Raw genomic sequence first — 24,117 nt, 5'->3', positions numbered from 1 at the left:
GAGCCTGCCGAGGGGTTAGGCTGGTGCCAGGGCCAGCGGCCGACATCAGAGCCTGCCATGAGGCAAGGCCGCTACTGAGGTCTCCGAGGCCGTGATCGGAGCCTGCCTTGAGGCTAGGCCAGTGCTGGGGCCACCGAGGCTGGGATCGGAGCCAGCTGAGGGGTTAGGCCGGTGTCAGGGCCAGCGAGACCAGAATCGGGGCCTCCCATGAGGCAAGGCCGCTGCTTGAGCCAGCGAGGTCTGGATCAGTCCACTGGGTAGCCAGGCCACTACTGGGGCCGTCAAGAGTGGAATCAGTACTAGCAACGCGGCATGCACAGAGAAATATCGCAGAAAATAAAAACCAGATGCTTCCCCTAATCAGCAATAACTAGGAGGAAAGGGGCAACAGGAAGAGGTCAAGCTATAGAAAGGGCCCTATAGTGAAGCAATTAAGGTGACCAATCAAAGGGTATGGAATAGGGGAGGATGGAACCTCTATAAAAAGCAGGAGGTACATAAACAAATGTATCAAGTTAATCACCAAACAAGCATGGGATCGAGGGAGGAGGAGGAAATGGGATGGGTACTGGATGAGCGCTATTTGGATGATGTGTGCTTGTATATCCTCTCAAGTCTTGTATTCCAATGTAATATATGATTACAATGGACCAATAAAAATAAATTTAGCCGGGCGTGGTGGCGCACGCTTGTAATCCCCGCGCTTGGGAGGCAGAGACAGGAGAATCGCGCAGGTTCGAAGCCAGCCGCGAGCGCTGGCTTAGGAGACCCTGTTTCCAAATTTTAAAAAATGTAAAAATAGGTTTGGGAGTGTAGCCCGGAGGTAGAAGGGCTTTCAGGAACCCCAGTACCAGCAAAAAATAAAAAATAAAAATAAATAAAAATAAATTTTAAAAAATAATAAAAAATAAAAATGAAACTAAGGTAAGAAAATGATTATAAAATCATCTATGCTAAGGTGAGAAATAAGAGTAATATATTTATGGAAAAAAATTTTAAAACCAAAAAATAAAATAAAAGATCATGAGAAAGAAGATTTATTGGTTACTAACTGCAGTTTTGTTTTGTTTTGTTTTTTTTTTCATTATGAGGAGTAAAGGTTCAATAAAATTAGAAACATTAAGAAAAAAAAGCCAGGTACAGAGACACACACCTGTAATTCTAGGTACTAAGGAGGCTCAGGCAGAAAGATGGCAATTTCAAGGCCAGCCTCAGCAATATAAGAGAAAAAGAAATCATTAAGTCTTAAGTAAAATGATACAAAATGAAACCACAGACCTCATGGAAAGAATTTAAAGTAACTGAAAAATAAAATATGTAAGTACAAAAAATCTAATATTATATGAAGTAATATTCTATCTTATAGTACCATTTTATCTTTATCTTGAGTAAGTCCCAAACACTACTGGCAAAGTATACTTTATTAGGAGATTCAAAATCCGAAGATAACACTCTCAAACAAAAGACAGTATTCTAAAATATATCAACTTTTTCCAGTAGGGATACATGACTAGAAATCCATTATATATGCAAGTCATTTGCATTTATCTAACTGGCAACAGTAAGAGAGTCCAACCTTGATGTACAATAATATGAAAAGTGTTATCTACTGGGTGTTCAGCAAATGTACAGCAGTGTTCTAAACACTCATGTTGTTTATTAATCCATTAACACTCACATTTACACTATGAGATAGGAAATACAAGTGACACCATTTTACAAATGGGCAACTGAGGCAATGAGTAAAGAAGCATGCCCAAGTAGTTATAGCTAATAACTTCAGCTTAGTAAAGTGGCACTTCAGACCCTGCACTTTTAACCACCAGCCATACCACTTCTCAACACTTTGGAGTTCAATCATCAGTACCCCAAAGGGGAAAATAAGTAGATGTAAATCTAACTGAAGATCAACAGTAGTACACAGTGGCATTTTTTAACTATTTCCTTTTTCTTAATCATCTATCATGACAACAAAGTTCTGCTATAAACAGAATTCTAAGTAAATCTAATATGTTTATTAATCTGTTTCAAACAAATGGGCTTTTAAGCCCATTCCTCAGTAGAACACTCACAATGCTCTATTTATTTATTCATTTATTCTTTCATTCATTGATTCATTTACTTGGGTGCTGGGGATGGAACCCAGGGCCTCATTCATGCTAGACAAGCATTCTTCCACTGAGTTGCACCCACAGTGCTGACTTCTCACTGCCCCGTTAATTCACACATATTAAATTAAGTACTCAGGCAAGAGAGAAAACAATTGTGTGGGAGAAGGTTGCTGCACAAGTATACAAGGCAGGCCATAACAGGAAGTTAAATATATTTAACAAGGAAGTTAAACATAAATGTCAGTTACACAGCCTATTCTTCACTTAGAAGTACATGCTCAGATGCACAGAGATCCATAATCATGCACTTTACATATACTTTTGCTTAAAGCATTAAAGTATTACCAGTAACTATAAACAATCCAATTTATACATGAAAGCTATTCGTAAAAACATGAAGCATTTAGCCAATATGATAATGGCACAGATAATTTTCATAATACCAATTTAACCTAATAATTTTTTTGTGTGGTACTGGGGATGGAAGCCAGGGGCATTCTACCTCTGAGCTACACTCCTAGCCCTATTTTTTATTCTTTATTTTATTTATTTACATTTATTTATTTATTTATTTATTTATTTGGTGGGACTGGGGTTCCTGGAAGCCCTTCTACCTCCGGGCTACACTCCCAGACCTATTTTTACATTTTTATTTGGAAACATGGTCTCCTAAGCCAGTGCACGCTGGCTTCGAACCTGCGCGATCCTCCTGTCTCTGCCTCCCAAGCGCGGGGATTACAAGCGTACGCCACCACGCCTGACCTGATTCTTTATTTTAAAACAGGGTCTGAGTTGCAAAGGGCCTCCCTAAGTGTTGAGGCTGTCTGTGAACCTGGACCATCCTGTCTCAGCCTCCCAAATACTGGGATTACAAGTGTGTGCCACCACCACGCCTGGCTTCCAATTTAACCTAATACTAATTCATAACAAAGTTATAAAGTACTATATATAAAAAGACATTATTTCCTAACAAACATGACCACTTTTTGATGTTGTCATACTAGGTATCACACATATAATTAAACCGATAAGGTTTGCAATCCTCTTTTATATGCAAATAAAATATATATTATCCATTATTATGGAATGCCATATAATGTAAAAAGGGGGCTTTGCAAGTTGGAAAAACCTTTATAAACAAAATTATCCTATTTTAAAAATTTTCAAATAAATCTTAATGTTAGGGCATTTATTTACTCAAATCTACCATAATTCAAAAGTATCACTGATTGAAAAATTCAAAATATGTCCAGGTAAAACAGAACTACTTGAAGTGTGGTTCAACAGATCAGTGCCAATCCATAAACTCTGTTACTGCTGCATGATGGGATGGGTATAGAAACTGAAAAAAGCTTCTAGAAACTTTTAGAGCAACTTGACATTGCCATGAGGCTTTATACTTTACAAAAGTATTGATCTGTCAGAATTAGAAAATTTTTTAAACTGGCAGGCACTTTTAGAATCACTGAGCTACACACATAGTTCTCAGGATCTCTTTCAGGAAATGTGAAACTAAAGTTCTTGGAAACCAAGGACATGATAAATGACACCTTCTCCCATCAACAAACTAAGTCTGCCTCTCTGCGTCCCTTCTCTTTCATGTTAGCTGAAACCCAGATGTGACATCTACTCTGCTATGACCATGAAGACAATGACAATACCCTAGAGCTCCTCAAACTTTAATGTGCCCAACAATCACTGAGGGAATCTTGCTAAACTGCAGTAGGTGTCTGGTGAAGACTGAGATTCTCAAGATTTTTAACAAGCTTCCCTGGTGATGACAACACTGCTGGGCTGTTGCTCAGACTCAGAAGTGACAAGGGGCAAGAGGACAACAGAACAGTAAAAAGCGAAGGAGCCTCAATGCCCAAATGACACAGAGAGCAACTGTCCCAACATTGTGGGCTGTTCTGTGACACAGGGAAAAGGCTATGTCATGTGGGCCTCTATAATGTGGAATCTCTGCCTAGGCTTCAACCTAATTTATATATATATATATACTAGAAGGATATAGCTCCAGACAGTTTTGTACTTAATCTGTTTCTATATTTTCATTAAAATAGTATCAATGAGAATGCTTATTTGCTAAGTATAAAGTAGTAAATACGTCAAGGCCTTGTTTGCCCTTTCAAGATAATCAGACTTTAGTATGTAGAGAATGATTTCCATCCTGAATCATTTACATATTAAGTCCATTCTCAAAACACTGTACTTATTAAATAAAGTATATATGCCACTGTACTCTTCTTCATATCAAATCAAACAAACTTTCAATTTATTAAGAACCCATATCTAATTATATGAAGGAATCTTTCAGTTATAAAATAGAACAAAAGAAGTCTTTATAGTTGCTAAAAAATTTAATAAATACAATGGTAGATGTTTTATGTAGCAAAGAGCAGCTAAGGCTGTTATTCAACAAAGTCAAATGCAATTTGGGGTGACTAAAAGAATATAAATACTGACATTAAAATGGTCACTAAACTTCACAGTATTGGTATAGTCATCAGATTTTTAATATTTGTACATTAAAACTTTCATTATATATCCAATTTAATTATCAAATACCTAAATAATATATGCTTATAATAAGTACTGCTGTTAAGTATGCAATTCATTAAATACACAAGAAAAAAAAAGAGTAAAGGCAAAGCAAAAAAAAAAAAAAAAAAAAAAACATAATCAGACAAAATAATTGGTCTACTCAGTTTTCCAACTGCTGTGACCAAAATACCTGACAAGCAAAACTCATGTTTGGCTTAGTGATTGACTTTGATATGTTTGTAAAGGTACATCATTACAGAATTTCCCTCTTATGCCTTCGCATCCCCTCAGTTAGGTCACCTTATTTGCTCATTATAGAATCTCCTTCTTCATCTAGAGTTCCTCTATGACCCATTTTCTCCCTAGATTTGCAATATTAGTGAGAGTATCCAATTTCTTATTTTTTGTGACACTTAGCATAATTTTCACAAGTCCCATCTATTTCCCTGTAAATGATGTAACTGCATTTTTCTTTATGGCTGAGTAAAATTCCATTGTGTATATATCCCATAGTATTGTAATCCATTCATCTGCTGATGGACATCTTGGCTGGATCCATAGTTTTGCAATAGTGAATTGAGCAGCTATAAACATAGATACACATGCATTAGTTTGGAAGTTTGGTTTCCATTTTTTGGGTAGATACCCAGAAGTGGTATTACTGGAACATATAGTTAAGTTTGTTTCCATTCTTCTGAGGATCCTCCATACAGAAACTCAAGCACTAAAAAAACAAATAATCCAATCAAAAAAATGGGCAATGAACTAAATAAATACTTCACAACAGAAGAAATTCAAATGGCCAATAAATGCATGAAAAAAATGCTCAACATCATCAGAAATCAGAGAGATGCAAATCAAAACTACCCTAAGATTTCACCTAACAACAACTAGAATGGCAATCATTCAAAACACAAACAACGACTTCCGGGAAGATGGCAATGGAGAAAAGCGGCGCTTACAAGCCCCACAAACAACCAATCTCTATTACCACAAAGTAAATACCTTTCATAGCCAGAAAACACCATCAGCTGAGAAAGAAAAAATGTAAATACAAGGGACAGAGAAAAAGAGGGCTGGAAAAACGAGACACCAGAAAGAAACCATACCGCAGTGCTGCGGCCAGAGCCGGGGTGTGGAGCGGCGCGGGCGCCATCTTCCCTTGCAGCACCAGGCCCCAGAGAGGAGGGGAAATCAGAACAGAGCTCAGAGCCAGAGAGGAGATATGCAGGACTCACGGCCGAGGACACGGCAGCAACTACTTACTGACGGTGACAGCAGCGAGTTCACCGGACAGCACAAGACCAACGAACTCAACAGTCCACCAGGCTCCAGAGGAGCAGCAGACAGCAAGCCAAGGTGAGCAGCTGTGGATCAGTCGAGCAGAATTTGGCAGATTTTTCAGCGCAGGGAGCGTCTAAAGCTCCCAGGGGCTGGGCTCAGCACACCCTGCAGGGACTCAGAGCAGAGCTCAAAAACAGAGAAGAAATAATCCAGCCTCACGGCCGAGAGCGTGACAGTGGTGCCATATTGCCACTGGTGGCAGCAGCAGCAAATTCACCGAGTCCACTACAGCTCCATCAGCGAACTCAACAACAGTGAGTCAAATTGCGGCCCCTAGAGAAGAAATCCCAGTACTGCACTCCCAGGGACTTTATCCAGTGGGGGAGTGGTGGTGGCAGAGATACCACACCATAGTCAAAACTCCCCACAGGAGAACGTCCAACCTGGCACCCCCCATGGTCTAAAGCAGCCTCCATTGACTCCCTGGGTCTGAGACTCGGCGATACAACCCAGTAAAGGAGTAGTGGTGACTGAGATACCACAGACTCGAGATCCAACGCACCTTAAGTGAAGTCGTAGTGACCCAAGGAAGAACCCAGAGAAGGCACAAACTTCTGAATTCATGGGAAAGAGGAATAGCAATGGAGCAATGAATGCCCACAACCCCACAACATCAGAACCTGATAAAACAGAAATTTAGAGATTTCTAGAAGATCAAATCAGGAAAATAACTGTAGAAATAATAGAAGTGTTTCGAAAACAATTCAGAGAGAGCCAAAAAGAGATAAAGAATGCAATCAATGAAGTAAAGGCCTCAATTCAAAGTACAGACAACCGATTAGACCACATGGAGAATAGAATCTCGCTCCTACAAGATGAGCAATCCAAAAATGAACGCATAGTTTCTAATTTAGAAAAAAAATCCGACAGCAGGAATTTGACAGTGAAAAAGATGGGCCCATTTTAAGAGAGCTAACCTAAGAATAACTGGAATACAGGAGGGAAAAAAGGTGAAACCAAAGGGATCGATAATCTCTTCAAGGAAGTAATAGCAGAAAATTTTCCAAACATAGAGCAAGAGGTCAATACAAAAGTCCAGGAAACTAATAGAACTCCCTTTAGACAGGATCAGAGAAGAGGTTTCCCACACCACATAATTGTCAAAATGACCAATGACCAATGTGGAAGCCAAGGAGAGAATCTTTTCGGTTTTCGGTTTTTTTTTTTTTTTTTTTTTGGTGGTGACATGGGGGTCCCTGGAAGCCCTCCTACCTTCCAAGCTACATTCCCAGACCTATGTTTATATTTTTATTTGGAAACAGAGCAGTGCAGCTGGCTTTGAACCTGCTCGATCCTCCTGATTCCGCCTCCCAAGCATAAGAATTACAAGCATGCATCACCACGCCTGGTGCATGGAGATTCTTAAAGGCAACAAAAACAAAGGGGCAAGTGACATTCAGAGGCAAACCAATTAGAATCACTCCAGACTTCCCAAACCAAGTCATGAGAGCCAGAAGGGCTTGGAGTAACATATTCCAAACTCTGAAAGAAAACAACTTCCAGCCAAAAATTTCCTACCCAGAAAAACTATCTAACAAATTAGAAGGGGAAATAAGAAGCTTCCATGACAAACAAAAATTGAAGGAATTTATGACTTCAAAACCAGCGCTAGAGAAAATACTCAAGGAGATTAACTACAAAGAAGAAATAGGACATACACACCAGAACCAGAGAAACAAGATTTTCTATCCAGCAGACAACTAAGGAAAAAAGAATAAACAGTATTTCAAACAGAAATAAAGTCTTAATGTTTGGAATTAAAACTTATCTCTCAATAATCACACTGAATGTAAATGGCCTCAACTCCCCAATAAAAAGACATAAAGAGGCAAAATGGATTAAAAACCAGAATCCATCCATCTGCTGCTTACAAGAAACATACCTTATAAGTAAAGATAGGAAGAAACTCAAGTTAAAGGGCTGGAGCAAGGTAATCCATGCTAATGGAAATCGAAGGTAAGCAGGAGTAGCAACTATGGTATCAGACAAGTTAGACTTCAAACCCAAATTTATTAGAAGAGACAAAGAAGGTCATATTTTACTGGTAGAAGAAATAATCCAGCAAGAGGAAATAACTATGCCCCAAACATAGGTGAAGCTACTTTCATAAAAAAGAAAAAAAAAAAAAAAAAAAAAAAAAAAACTCTCTGTGACATAAAGTCACACATAAATCCCAATACAATAATACTGGGAGACTTTGAAACACCTCTCATATTAGACCGATATTCCAGACAAAAGGGCAGTCAAGATGCCTCAGAACTAAAGAACACCATTAATCAAATGAACCTGCTGGACATACATAGAATATTTCACCCAATTACAGCAGACTTTACATTTTCCTCAGCTGCACAAAGAACCTTCTCCAAAATAGATCATATCCTGGGACACAAAATGAGTACTAGCAAATTCAAAAAATGTTACATACTTTCCTGTGTTATTTCAGACCATAATGGAATGAAACTAGAAATCAACTATAAGAAGACCCAGAGAAACAACATAAACATGTGAAGACTGAACACCACACTTCTGAATGAAGAATGGGTCATAGAAGATGTAAAGTTGAAATAAAGAATTTTTAGAAACAGAGGACTTCCAGGAAGATGGCGACCAAGAAAAGCAGGGCTTAAGAGCCCCACTAACAACCAATCTCTATTACCACAAAACCAGCACCTTTCATAGCCAGAAAACACCATCACCAGAGAAACAAAAAAATCACCAGCCCCAGAGAGGAGGAGGTCTCATAACGGAGCTCAGAGCCACAGAGGAGATACGCCAGCCTCACGGCCGAGGACACAGCAGCAGCGACTTACTGCCAGCAGCAGTGGCGAACTCACCAAACGGCTCCAGACCAACGCACTCAACAGCCCACCAGGCTCCAGAGAGGAGCGGAGGACAGTGAACAGAGGTGAGCTGCTGCAGAAGAGGCTGGACAGCGAGCCGAGGTGAGCCGCTGTGGAAGAGCCCGGCGGGATTCGGCAGATTTTTCGGCACGGGGAATATCTAAAGCTCCCAGTGGTTGGGCTCAGCACACGTTGCAGGGACTCAGAACAGAGCTCAAAAACAGAGAAGAAATACGCCAGCCTCACGGCCCGAGGGTGTGGCAGCGGCGCCATATTGCCACCAGCAGCAGCAGCAGCAGCTCCATCTGCATATTCAACAACAGTGAGTCAAATTGCGGGCCCCAGAGGAGAAATCCCAGTACTGATCCCAGGGACTTGACCCAGTGGGGGAGTGGTAGATATCACACCATAGGAGAATGCCCAACCTGGCACCCCCCATAGTCTAAAGCAGCCTCGATTGACTCCCTGGGTCTGAGACTTTGCGATACAACCCAAGAGTAGTGGTGACTGAGATACCACAGACTCGAGATCCAGAGCACCTTAAGTGAAGTTGTAGTGACCCACGGGAAGAACCCAGAGAAGGCACAAACTTCCGAAATCATGGGAATGGAGCAATGAATGCCCACAACCCCACAACATCAGAACCTGATAAAACAGAAAGTCAGAGATTTCTAGAAGATCAAATCAGGAAAATAACTGTAGAAATAATAGAGGTGTTTCAAAAGAATTCAGAGAGAGCCAAAAAGAGATAAAGGATGCAATAAGTGAATCAAAGGCCTCAATTCAAAGTACAAACGATTAGACCACATGGAGAATAGAATCTCGCTCTTAGAAGATGATCACTCCAAAAATGAATGCATAGTTTCTAATCTAGAAAAAAAAATCCCACAGCAGAAATCTGACATTGAAGAAATATGGGTCCATTTTAAGAGAGCTAACCTAAGAATAATTGGAATAGAGGAGGGAAAAGAAGGTGAAACCAAAGGGATCAACAATCTCTTCAAGGAAGGAAGTAATAGCAGAAAATTTTCCAAACATAGAGCAAGAGGTTGATACACAGGTCCAAGAAACTTATAGAACTCCCTCTAGACAGGATCGGAGGAGAGGATCCCCACGCCACATAATTGTCAAAATGACCAATGTGGAAGCCAAGCAGAGAATCTTAAAGGCAACAAAAACAAAGGGGCAAGTAACATTCAGAGGCAAACCAATTAGAATCACTCCAGACTTCCCAAACCAAGTCATGAGAGCCAGAAGGGCTTGGAGTAACATATTCCAAACTCTGAAAGAAAACAACTTCCAGCCAAAAATTTCCTACCCACCCAGCAAAACTTTCTATCAAATTAGAAGGGGAAATAAGAAGCTTCCATGACAAACAGAATCTGAAGGAATTTATGTCTTCAAAACCAGCACGAGAGAAAATACTCAAAGAGAGTAACTACAAAGAAGAAATAGGTAACACACACCAGAACCAGAGAAACAAGATTTTCCATCCAACAGACAACTAAGATTGGTTATCTGTGGAGGTTCATTATTTATGTTATTCTTTTACCTATCTCTAAATTGTATTGTTTGCTTTTATTGTTGCTAATTTTTAGGATTTCTAGTTGGAATATTAATATACCTTCAGATATAGCATTTGCAAATATTTTATCCCATTCTATCAGTACCTTTTAACTCTGTTTACATTCTCTTTGGATATAAAATATTGTTTTATTTTTTAGGAAGTGTGTTTTTACCCTTCTGTTACCTGTGCCATTGAAATCATATCCAAGAAATCACTGCCAATTTCAATGTTGTGAGGTTTAATGACCCAGATTTTCTTCTAAAAGTTTATAGTCTTAAGATTTATATTTAGGTCTTTTATCTATTTTGAGTTCATATTTGTATGTGGTGCTAGGTAAGGGTCCAATTTTATTCTTTTCCATGTAATTATTATTTTTCAACAATATTTAGTTAAGATTATTATTTCCTCCACCAAATATTTGTGAAAACTTTGTCAAAAATAATTTGACAATATATGGAAGAATTTATCTCTAGGCTTTTATTTAACTCCAATGGTTTATATATCTGCCTTTAGAACAGTAATACACTGTTTCAATTATTGTAGCTTTATATGGTTTGAAATCAGAAAATATATATCTTCTAGCTTTGTTCTTTTTCGAGATTGTTTTGGGTATCTAGAGTCCATATTCCATATTAGGAAAGATTTTTTCTGAAAAATAAATATATAAATATATGATAGTTTCACCTTAAAAATAAGAAAAAAATATTCTCTGGTAAGAAAGCAAAAAGAAATATTGAAATGTTATCTTTAAGTTATCAAAAGCTTGGTATCAGACAAATGAAACTCTTATGTGAGATTATCACTTTTAATTTTGGATAAAATGCTGTAATACTAGATGTCAACCACTAAGCCAAGCATGGGAAGGAGGGATGGGGAGGGAATGGGGTGGGGATCGGGTGGGGGCTGACTGGGCGATGTGTGCATGTATGTCTACAAAAGTTTTTTGTATCCCACTATGATGTATGAATACAGTGCACCAATAAAAAATTTAAAATAAAAAGAAATTTTGAACTAGAAAAAAAAAAGAATTTTTAGAAACAAATGAAAATAAAGATACAACATATCAAAACCTCTGGGACACTTTGAAGGCAGTATTAAGAGAAAATTTTATAGCACTGAGTGCTCACATAAGAAAAACAGAAAATCTTCAAATGAATAACCTAACGACACCCCTTAAAGACCTTGCAAGGTAGGAACAATCAAACCCCAAAGCCAAAAGAAGACAGGAAATTATTAAAATTAGAGCAGATATTAACGAAATAGAGAATAAAAAAAATACAGAAAATCAACAAAACCAAAACCTGGTTTCTTGAAAAAATTAACAAGATAGGTAAACCACTAGCCAACCTAACTAAAAAAAAGAGAGAATCAACCCAAATTATGAAGATAAGAGATGTAAAAGGAGACATTACTGCTGACAGTGTAGAAATCCAGAGGGTTATCAGAATCTACTTTGAAAAACTAACTCCAACAAAATGGAAAATCTGGAGGAAATTGACAACGTTCTAGATAAAAATAACCTTCCTAAACTGAGTCAAGAAGATATAGAACACTTAAACCAACCAATAACAAAGAGATTGAAACAGCAATAAAGAGCTTACCATCAAAGGAAAGCCCTGGACTAGATGGTTTTCCAAGTAAGTTCTATAAAACCTTTATAGAAGAGCTAACCCCAATAGTCCTCAAACTATTTCATGAAATAGAAAAGAACAGGAATCTCCCAAATACATTCTATGAAGCCAACATCACACTAGTCCCCAAACCGAATAAAGACAGTTCAGGGAAGGAAAACTACAGGCCTCTATCTCTGATGAACTTGAATTCAAAACTACTAAATAAAATACTATCAACAAGCATTCAAAACCACATCAAGAAAATCATACACCATGACCAGGTAGGGTTCATCCCAGGGATGCAAGGCTGGTTCAACATATGAAAATCCAAGTAATTCATTATATACAGAATGAAAGACAAAAATCACATGATCATTTCAATAGATGCGGAAAAAGCATTTGATAAAATCCATCATCCATTTATGATAAAAGCACTGCAGGAAATCAGAATAGAAGGAACATATCTCAACATCATAAAGGCAATCTACAATTAGCCCACCACCAACATCATATTAAATGGTGAAAAATTTCAAGAATTCCCCCTAAAAACAGGAACGAGACAAGGATGTCCATTATCACCACTTCTCTTCTGCTTCCAGAGCAATAAGGCAAGAAAAGGAAATCAAAGGAGTACAAATAGGAAAAGAAGAACTCAAACTTTCACTGTTTGCAGATGACATGATACTACATTTAAAAAACACAACAAACTTAACCTAAAGGCTTATAGAACTGATCAACAAATTCAGCAAAGTGTCTGGATACAAAATCAATCTTAAAAAATCAGAAGTTTTCCTGTACATCAACGATAAATCCACTGAAAAACAAATTCAGAAAACATTTCCACTCAGAATCTCCCACAAAAAAAAAATTAAAATACTTAGGAATAAACTTAACCAAGGAGGTAAAAGATCTCTACAAAGAAAATTATAAAACATTGAAAAATGAAATTGAAGAAGATCTTAGAAGATGGAAAGATATTCCATGTTCATGGATTGGCAGGATAAATATCATTAAAATGGCCATCCTTCAAAAAATTATCTACAGATTCAACGCAATGTCCATTAAACTACCAAGATCATTCCACACATAGAAAAATCAGTCCTTAAATTTATTTGGAATAACAAAAAGCCCAGAACACCCAAAGTAGTTCTCAGCAACAAAAACCATGCAGGAGGAATCACAATACCTGACTTTAAACTATACTACAAAGCCACTGGAAGAAAAACAGCATGGTACTGGCACAAAAACAAATACATAGATCAATGGAGCAGAATAGAAGACCCAGAAACAAGTTCACACACTTTCAGCCAATTGATTTTTGACAAAGTGGCCAAAAACATATATTGGAAAAAAGATAGCCTCTTCAACAAATGGTGTTGGCAAAACTGGTTAACCATATGCAGAAAATTGGAAATTAATCCCACTTTCTCACCCTGCACAAGAGTCAATTCAAGATGGATCAAAGACTTGGAAATTAAACCAAAGACCTTGAAGCTCCTTGAAGAGGGCATAGGTCCATCACTGCAACACATAGGCACAGATAAATACTTTCTCAATAAGACCCCAAAGGCACAACAAATTAAAAGGTTAATCAAACGCTGGGTGTGGTGACGCACGCTTGTAATCCCTGCACTTGAGAGGCAAAGACAGGAGGATTGCACAAGTTAGAAGCCAGCCATTTGCTCTGGCTTAAGAGACCCTTTTTCCAAATAAAAATATAAAAATAGGTCTGGGAGTGTAGCCCGGAGTTAGAAGGGCTTCCAGGAACTCCCGTACCACCAATAAATAAATAAATAAATGCCAAATCAATACGTGAGATTGCAAGAAACTGAAGAGCTTCTGTTCAGCAAAGGAAATTGTCAAGAACCTCAACTGAGAGCCAACACAATGGGAGAAGATTTTTGCCACTTACACCTCCGATATAAAGCGAACTCAAGCAACTCAACACTAAGAAAATAAGCATTCAATAACAAAATGGGCAAGCGAAATAGACACTTCACAAAAGAAGAAATTCAAATGGCCAATAAATGCATCAAGAAATGCTCAACATCATTAGCAAGCAGAGAGATGCAAATCAAAACTACCCTGAGATTTCACCTAACTCCAACTAGAATGGCAACCGTTCAACAGAAACAACAAATGCTGGCGAGGATGTGGAAAAGTAGGAACTCTAAACCATTGTTGGTGGGATTGCAAATTAGTGCAACCACTTTGGAAAACAGTATGGAGAATCCTCAGAAGAATGGGAACAAATCTACCATTTGATCTAGCGATACCACTTCTGGGTATCTACCCAAAAGAAAGGAAACCAAACTACCAAACTAATGCATGTGTATCTATGTTCATAGCTGCACAATTCACCATAGCCAAACTATGTAAACAGCCAAGATATCCATCAACAGATAAATGGATTACAAAACTGTGGGATATGTACACAATGGAGTTTTACTCAGCCATCAAAAAAAAAACCCTCAATTACATCATTTTCAGGGAAATGGATAGAACTGGAGGACATTATGCTAAGTGAGATTAGTCAGTCACAAAAAATAAGAAATCAGATGCTTTCCCTAATATGTGAAAGCTAAGGAGAAATGGGTCATAGGAAGAACTCTAGATGAAAAAGGAAATCCTATAGAGGAGCAAACAAGACAACCTAAATGAAGGAATGGGAGGGGGGAAGAAGGAAATTCTCTAAAACACACCATGTACTTAAACATATCAAAGTCAACCACTAAGCCAAGCAAGGGAAGGAGGGATGGGGAGGGAATGGGGTGGGAATTGGGTAGGGGTAATGTATGTAGGTGTACATGTATGTATACACAAGTTTTTTACTCCGGTATGATGTATGAATATAATGCACCAATAAAAATTAAAAAAAAAAAGACAAAACTGAGAAAAGAGGTCAAATCAACGCACTACTGGAGAAGTCTCATTTGCTATGGTTTGAATACGGTTTGTTCCCTCTGAAACTCACACTGGAGTTTAAGCCCCATCATGAAGTATTAAAGAAGGTAGAAACTTAAAACTACTACAGTGCTTAGGGGCAGGGCGTTTGGGAAGTGATTAGGATCATATAACGTCATCAGGACGGAGCTCGTTATTGAATATTACCAGCTTTTTATAAGAGAAAGACCAGAAGACACACACATAAATATGCTGCTCTTGGTCTCTCGCCATACAGTTCACCACCTTAGGACTCTACGAAAAAGGCAGCTATCAGCCTGGGGTGGTAGTGCACACTTGAAATCCCAGTATTTGGGAGGCTAAGACAGGAGGATCGCAGGTTCCAAGGTCAGCCTCAAAAACTTAGGAAGACCCTGTTTCAAAAGGGGGGGGGGGGCTGGGAGTGTAGCTCAGAGGCAGGATGCCCCTGGGTGTCATCCCTTTATCAAAAAAGAGAGAGAGAGAGAAAGGGGGACATCACCAGCTGCAGCCCCTCCACCATGGACATTCAGAACCATGAACCAAAATAAATCCCTTTAATTTAGAACCTACCCAGTCTTTGGCATGGTGATGTTAGCCACATAAAATAGACTAATATATCATTATTCTTCAATTTAAAGTGAAACCTACTTAGGAAATCAGTAGGCAGCCTGGAAAAAAGATCCTAGTAAACCCCTAACTGAGCTCTCAGCAGAGACAAAAAGGGTCACCAGTACTTGCCATTCTGACCTTGGTCAACTAAACTGGGATATTGAGAAGAAAATTATTTCACAAGTTTTGTGTTCTTATCAGCAACATATACTTTCTGGTGTTCATAATTAAAAGTTAGCAATAGAGAAACCTATGCTTAATAGTGTCTCCAGGCAAAACTCCAATGAACTGCAACCCTATATGAGCTTACCAGACTGCAGAGTGCCTAGATACCTATTTCTGTGCCTCATTAAAGGCCCTAGCATGAATTACAATCTCAACATCCAAACTCCTTTCTAACCGGGAACCCACAACTGTAAGCAATTCTGAAATATCAAAAAAAGAAAAAAAGAAAAAAAGTACTACTTTGTATTACTTTGTATTATGTAATACTTTATGTATTACATATCTCATAAAATAATGAATTGGGTAGAGAAAAAGTTAAAACCAGGTACAAAATCTGAGAGGGAACATTTCAAGGACTCTACCAACTCAAGTTAGTAGTCTCAATCAAAGAAATTGTATAAACATATTTCAAAAGTTACTTCTAATTAAATACAAATACATATTTTATATGATAATTATTTACATATGCATTAATTATAACTGAATTTTATCAACAGGTAGAAAATATCAATAAATTGAGAAAGCATTTCTATAGATATTTTTCATAAAACTTTAAATTTCACAAGTCATTTCAGAAACAACAAACTTTTTATTCTACAAAAACCTTGAAGAAATCTCACATTCTTTGACAATACAACAGCAATATGATGGAATAATCAAGACCAATTAAGATGATGTTAATATTCATTACACAGGAGCCAGGTGTTGTGACAGCACACTTATAATCCCAGCATTTGGGAAGCTGAGACAGGAGGATCATGGTTCTCAGACAGCCTCAGCTACTTAGGCCCTTTGCAACTCAGTGAGACACTGTTTCAAAATAAAGAATATAAAATAGAGCCAGGGGTGTAGTTCAGAGGTAGAATGCAGTGTTTCATCCCCAGTACCGCAAAAAAAAAAAAAAAAAAATTTCAGTGCACAAGCATTTATGTGTATCTGGTAAGCCACACATGCTGATAAATGTTAGGAATATCACAAAAATATGAAAAAACTTGATCCTTCCCTTAATATAAGGCATTAATCAAACTATTTTAACTGATCAAAAAAGCCAACTCTTTATTTCTAAAAGTATGGTATATTTATGGCACAGGAAGAATCATTTCATTAGCTTTGTCACAAAACTTTCTATACAACTTACATATGTCCCTATTTCTCTCTTAAAGTTTGAAATGAATCAATTCCAAGAGAAAAATTTACCATCAATATATTTAATTTTCACATTAAGTACTTTACCATATCCACCTTAACTTCCAAATTGCATGGTTCCACTTAAGAGCATAGTAAAATAACCAGATACAGATAATCTCAGTTCTCAGAAGGGTGAGATGGAAGGATCACAAGTTCCAGGCCAGCCTGGGCAATTTAGTGATACTGTTTCAAAGTAAAATATAAGCTGGGCATGGTGGTACATGCCTGTAACCTCAGTACTTGGGAGGCTGAGATAGGAGGATGGATGGTTTGCAGACAGCCTCACCAACTAATTGAGGCCCCCTATAGCTAATGAGACCCTGTTTCAAAATAAAAGAGTAAGATTAGGCTGGTGGTGTAGGTTAGAGGTAGAATTCTCCTGGATTCCATCCCCAATACCACAAAAAATAAATTAATTGATTAATTAAATATAAAAAGGGCTGAAGTATAAAGTGCCCTTGGGTTCAATCCCCAAAGAACTTAGTAAAATAAGTAAAATGTTTTTTTCTTAACATCTTCATTTAGTATCCCTGACAGACTATACTTTGAAAAGCTGCAGCTGAATTTTTTTTTTTTGTATTTAAATTTTATATTTAGAGGCACCAGTGGGTGGGACTGAGGGAGACTTTTTTTTTAACTGTCATATATCTAAATTTATAAATGTGTATATATATATATATATATATATATATATATATATATAGAGAGAGAGAGAGAGAGAGAGAGAGAGAGAGAGATTTTTGTGTGTGTGTGTGTGGTACTGGGGATGGAACCCAGGGGCCTTCTACCTCCAGGCTACACTCCCAGACCTATTTTATATTTTTTATTTGGAAACAGGGTCTTTTAAGACAGAGGAGGCTGGCTTCGAACCTACACGATCCTCCTGTCTAAGCCTCCCAAGCATGGGGATTACAAACGTGTGCCACCACACCTGGCTTATATTTTCAAAACTGTTCTTGGTCTTTAATATCAGTAAGTCAATAAACTAATATTGAGATTATTCATATAATATTACTTAAGAACTGGTAAAGATACATCCATTTCCTGTTCTTAGAAAACCCAATGACTTTATAAAACATTATCAAGCATTCCCCCAATATGCCAGCTTCTTAAAATCTAATCTCCTCTAAAATTTATAAAACTTCTCAATATGTAAGCCTAGCCTCTTATGCAAAAGCTTAGTCCTTAGATCAGTGCTATTCAAATATCAAACTTTAGTTCATGATCTACACCTCAAAAATGTGGTGACCTTCTAATAGTCCTATCTAAGTGATACATACTCCCTATATAAGTGATTATCATATTAATTATATCCAAAATCTAGAAGCTAACTCTTTGATATCTTCTTAGTCATCTTCATACCCAATCCATAAAAAAGTTCTGTCCATTTATTTACCTTACAAATGCCTCTTAAATAAATCAGTTTTCTATCACCATCACCATCTACTCCTATGCAGCTCCATTTTCTTCAGTTTAAGAATACCTTAAAACTTAACTGTAATGTCATCCCTGCATTAAGTCTCCTATCCTCTGATTACAACTCAACTGATTTCTATCAACTGCCAAATAAAAACAAAACTTAACATGGACTCCAAGTGTCCAAGCTACATGATCTAGCCCTTCGGTATCTCCCAGCCTCACCTCATTACACTATCCCACTTTATTGCTCTATAGCTACCCTGGTCTTTCAGAGAGTCAGGCTCTCCATGCTCCCCACTACCATGGGACCTGTATCCAGGCTCTTCTCCCTTACTTAGGGAGCAACCCCATTAATCCTCCAGGTCTCAGAGAAGCACTGTTTGGCTACCATGTAGAAGCCAAATTCCCATATCTAAGCACATCTGGAAGAATATCTCTTTTCCTTTCCAGTATATTTTATAGATGCAGTATGTTAAATATGTTATCAATGACTTTCTCTTCATAAGACTACATCTGATTACACTAAAGAAAATGCATGCCACAACACAGTGTTCAGTAATTATTTGTTGAATAAGCGCAGTGATAAATCTGCCTTACTTCTTCCCTAAACAAAGACCAAACACAAAATTAAAAGAAGACATATACAACAAATTTTGCTTATATATCATTAGTACTGGAAAGCATTCAAGAATTCCCAGGTCTGAGTTAATTGCTCTCAGATGTGTCTGAACAACACTCTACCAGTAAAATACCAGTGTCTAACATATTTAAAGTTTGCCTGTCATGCATCCCTACATCCCAACAACAAACACAGTGCCTTGTATACAGGAGGCATAAACATTTACTAAGTATATTTCAGTATACACACTACTGTATTGGGTTACAAATGTCTCTACATTGACTTATTTCTGTATAGATATCATCTTTAATAGCACTGTGCTGAGATGAGTCTCTACCTTGAAGCCCATAAAACTGTAACGCATGTGAAAAGGGTATGCATACACACACACACAGGTGCACACACACAAAACCAGAGAGACACACGCCCATCAAGTACATGTGTGAAACCCACAGGGGTTGCAGTCCTAAGGTTCCTACTTATAAGGCTGTCTATTGAGCCAAAGAGCATCATGCAGTTCTTTGCTCTTTCATCACCAATGTGTCTGGTCTTGCTTGTTTTTTCTTTCTTCTATCAATATAATCAATCTAATACCCTTTGTAATACATTACTACCACACATTTTTTTTTTTGTCCCTCTTTGCTGCTTTTCTTTGTTCTATAGCTTCCCAAACATTCTCAAATTTTTACCTTAAAAATTAAATTTTGCATTGTTGGGAGTATAGTCCACTCCTTTAAAAAAAAAAAAAAAGTCTTCAAGTGTTCTTTAGCTACTACTACTTCCATAGACATTTCAAAAAGGAATAATTTTAAGCTGATGAGACGTAACTATACCACAATAAGTCAAAAAGCCAATGTTCTTTTGTCAAAAAGAGAAAACATAAGCTAAAATAAGTTGATATTGTCATATTTTCATGGTTCTTGTAGTGTTACTATGCAATTTTTAGTTGCTTTAGCAAATGCTGCTGTGTGAAAGGAGAAAATTATTTTCAGCCTGCTGAGGAAGCAAGTTTCTTTTTATACCTTCTTTATGCTTGAGGCAGTCAAGTCTACAAGCAGTTGAAACTAGATTTATAGGTTAGTCACAAAAAAAATCACTGCAAACAGCACCTCGAAGCTGAAAAGTTTCATAAAACACCCAGTCATTTTTAGCAGTTTTCAATTATCATCAGAATAAATCAATACATAGCAGATCTTGAGACAGAAGGTCAACAGTGTATCACCTTTGAGCACTTTAATGTTGCAAACAATACACACTAAAGATATAGTTACAACTGTTCATTAAAGAAGTGGGAAATTTTTCAAAAAAAGTATGTTTCCAATGAGTTTCTCCAAAGAACTGAACAAAAAGAAATTAATTTCTTCTAATGTTCTTCAGCTCCTAAAAGGTGTTATAATTGCTCTAATCCTTTCCAAAAGAGTATACTGAGTCTATTTATACGAAAGTGGTAATGAAATTTCATAATTACAGATTTTAATTGCACTAAATATATAACCTTAAAAAGAACTACCATTATTCTCTAGAAATATACCTATTCCTAAATTATAATGGAACAATATAAGGGAGTAAACTTCTGATACACTTTGTATAAACTCTTATTATATGGGCTTGTTATTTGTATAAAATCTTATTATATGAGGTAAAGTTATACTGATGCTACTGTAAAGGGCATATTGATGCTACTACCAAATATTTTCATTCTGAAGATTGTGATCATTCATTCACCAACAATTTTCTGGAAATAGTATCTTCCTCAGAAAATTGAAATCAAACAAACAAAAAAGGTTCAGTGTTAGGAATTAGAAAGCCAGCAAGATGGTGCATGATCAGGATTCACCGCCAGCCTCAGCTACTTAGGCCCTCAGTGTATATAATTAAACATTATAAAGGGGAAGGCACCACTTAATGCATTATTTAAACATAAGCGTAGCCGGGCGTGGTAGCGCACACTTGTAATCCCAGCACTTGGGAGGCTAAGACAGGAGGATCGCGCAGGTTCGAAGCCAGCCTCAGCTATTTAGTGAGGCTCTCAGGAACCTAGTGAGACCCCGTTTCCAAAAAAAAATATAAAAAACAGGTCTGGGTGTATAGCCCGGAGGTAGAAAGCCTCTGGGTTCCACCTCCAGTACCACCAAAAAAAAAAAAAAAAAATTAAAAAAATAAATAAATAAACATAAGCGCTACTCTATAGAAGTCACTCCAACTTCTAAATTCAAGTCAGCAAAACCTAATACTGACCATAAAGGGAAGACAATTATTGAAAGTCTCCCATGGTGGTTACTATTGAAGTTTTTGTTGGTTGGTTGGTTGGTTGGTTGGTTGGAGGTACTGGAACCAGGGGCTTTTCTAACTCCGGGCTATACTCCCAGATCTATTTTATACTTTATTTGAAAACACGGGTCTCACTAAGTTGCTGAGGGCCTCACTAAGTAGCTGAGGCTGGCTTTAAACCTGTGTGGACCTCCTCTCTTAGCCTCCCAAATGCTGGGGTTACAAGTGTGTGCCACCACACCTGGCTGAAGTTTTATTTTAAAATATTTATAATTTTTCTACTGAACATTAGTGACCTAAGAGAAAAATATGTACTAATAAAAATGTAAACTTTACTTATAAATTGGTCTTTGCATCCCCCTAACAATCACATTTTGAGAAGCCTTAGCTTCCAAGGTCAACTATATCAGACTTTACTGAGAACCTACAATGCAGTACACTGCCTAGGATTACCAATATGTAGAAAAATAAGATAGGGTCCCTTGCCCTAAAGGAGATAAGAGTCCAAAGAAGACAAAATTTAACATGTGTTTGGGATACATATAATGAGGCTCACCTTTCTAAAGAAGGAAGTTGTTTTGGAAAGCAGTAAAAAACTGAATGTGTAAATAAAATCATATTTCTAGTTTGAAGAACTAAGTCTAAGGAGGAATGGAGAAAAAAACTCAAAAGTAATCCAAGATCAGGATCACTTTACAAGGTAAAGAAATTAAATGGGAAAATTTTCAGCTAAAGAACAACAATAAAACTGAGTAAGGTAAGCTTTTTAACTTTATACTTTTTTGTTCTAGTGACTTTCTGGGGAGAGAGGGCCATAAGCTATAGAAAAAATAGTACACAAGCATTAAAAGCACCAATTCTGGAACCAGGCTCCCTGGCTCACCTTCAGATTCCACCACTTTCTAGCCATGTCATTAGGGAAAATTACTCAACTCTTTGCTTCTGCTTCAGCGCCTGTGAAATAGGATGGATAATAATAACTGCCTCCTCCAGTGTCTGTAAAGGTAGGAGCAGCTTCTCCAAAACACAGGTGTCATGGTACTGCTCTACTGATGAAACACATTCCCAAAATCAAGTTCAGTTTTGAGCGATGGTGGCCTCTGGAGGCTACATCCTTTTTGATCTTAAATCCTCACTGAACACCCTCCTACGTCCATGAATCATATCGACGGATCACTAGATCCATGTGTCAATTTTACAAAACAATAAGCATTTTTCCAGCTGTGTCTAGAAAGCCTTTTCCTCACCTAGTTTCTAAGCCACTTCTCTAGGAAATGAACTCTCCCTTAATTCCACTGCACACTTTGCCTCTTTTACGTTTTACCCGCCACTCTGTTTGGTCTTTGAATGCCTCCCTCTCCCTTCTCACTGAGGTGGTCATTTCTGGGAGCCAACAAGCCCACCTCTCGCACCCGTCAGCCCAGCCTGAGCCTCCGCCAGGCTGGAGGAAAGCCAGCCTCGCCCGACTAAACTGGATGTTTACCACCGTCATGGCCGCAGTGGTTCTAGAAAAACTGATGAAGAGCCTCGCTTCCTTTGCCGGGGCTTTCAGATATCTACGCTCTTAACCCGAAAACGTCTGAGAGAATCAAAACAACGCCATCCTTTGGCGAGAAGTGGTACCGAGCACCCCGCACACACGAGTCGCCAATGCGGTCATCCTTAGCTCCAGAAGTTGCGTGTGTGCGTGCGTGTGTGCGCGTGTGTGTGTGTGTGTGTGTGTGTGTGTGTGTCTCCGCGGGCGGCTTCACACCGCTCCCTGCTGTACTTTGAAATAAGAAAGAGGCGGCGGCCGGGCTGTGCTCCGCGTCCCCCGAACTTCCCGCGGGCTCCTGCAGCCCCGCTCCTCCCGGCCTCCCGGCCTCCCCGCCCCCGGCCGCCGGGCCCAGGCCGCCGCCGCCCCGAGGGAGCCGGGGACTCGCCGGCTGCGCGGCGCCGGGGGCGGAGCCGCCCGCTGGGCCCGGGGAAGCCGGGGGCGGCGGCGGCCTGGGCCTCGACGCCGCGCTCCCACCGCCCAGCCCCGCTCCCGGGCCGCGGCCGGCGCGACCCGCACTTACCAACCCGCCTGGGACAGCGCCGCGCCGGGGGCCTCGGCCATGGTCGCAGCTTAGGCCGCGGGCGCTGGGGGGCCCGGGGTGCGGGCGGGGGGAAGCCTCCTACTTAAGACCAAAAAAAAGAAAGAGGGGGGAAAAAGGAGAAAAAAAGAAAAGAAAAGAAAAGAAAAAAAAACTCCTCTGGTCGGCTCCAGCACTGGGCATGCTCAGTGCGGCCGGCGCTTCCGCGTGCGGGTTCCGCTCGCCGCGTTTTCCGAGCGGCCGCAGGGGCCGGGCGTGGGCTGGGAGGGCGCGGCGCGGCGACCCGCCCCGCGGCCGGGGCTCGGGCTCGCCCCCCAGGCCTCCTGCCGCCGGTTTTTGTGGTCACTTTTCTGAGTGGCACGCCTTGGGAGCTGGCGCAGAGGTTCTTGGGGAGCAGAAAGTAAGGTCCGTGTGGCCAGCGCCCACAGGCGGCCACCTTAGGGCAGCGCTGGAGTTGGAAGGCTTTCAAGGCCAGCGCCAGAGGGGCGCTGATAAAACCGGGCCAGCTCAAAGGCGTCCCCACCGTGGTCTGCACAGGGAAAAGTTTCCTCTGTCAAGATTCGCCCCATGATTCACCTCGGCCGCTTTCTGCTCTGTCTGGACTCAAAAGAAAGCAGTTCCGGGGGTGCTCTAGGTCCGACACAATGAAAATGAATGGCCTCGCCAATAAAACCTGCACTTAGGAAACCTAGGGAAACCAGGTGTGTCAATGTTTTGTTTTTCCCGTCCCCCTGCGGCTAGACGCGTCTACGTCCCAGCGTGGCCCT

The 24,117-nt window shown here is 39.3% G+C and overlaps 1 protein-coding gene across 1 annotated transcript in view; it reads right to left on the bottom strand.

Annotated features, from left to right (window-relative positions):
* Positions 1–23,633, bottom strand: part of TDRD3 (tudor domain containing 3) — a gene marked incomplete at its 3' end in the record, with an annotated part of 135,427 nt that extends 111,794 nt beyond the window's left edge. Inside the window, exon 1 of the mRNA XM_080719972.1 lies at positions 23,333–23,633. Coding sequence (XP_080576098.1) covers positions 23,333–23,373 — 41 coding nt within the window. The 5' untranslated portion in view covers positions 23,374–23,633. The remainder of the gene's footprint in view (positions 1–23,332) is intronic.
* Positions 23,634–24,117: the final 484 nt, after the last annotated feature.

Source organism: Muscardinus avellanarius (genome assembly GCF_963383645.1).
Source record: "Muscardinus avellanarius genome assembly, chromosome: 2".
In the NCBI taxonomy this organism is placed as follows: Eukaryota; Metazoa; Chordata; class Mammalia; order Rodentia; family Gliridae; genus Muscardinus; species Muscardinus avellanarius.
Note: the sequence above shows the minus strand (reverse complement) of the source record. Positions and strands in the feature narration are given on the sequence as shown.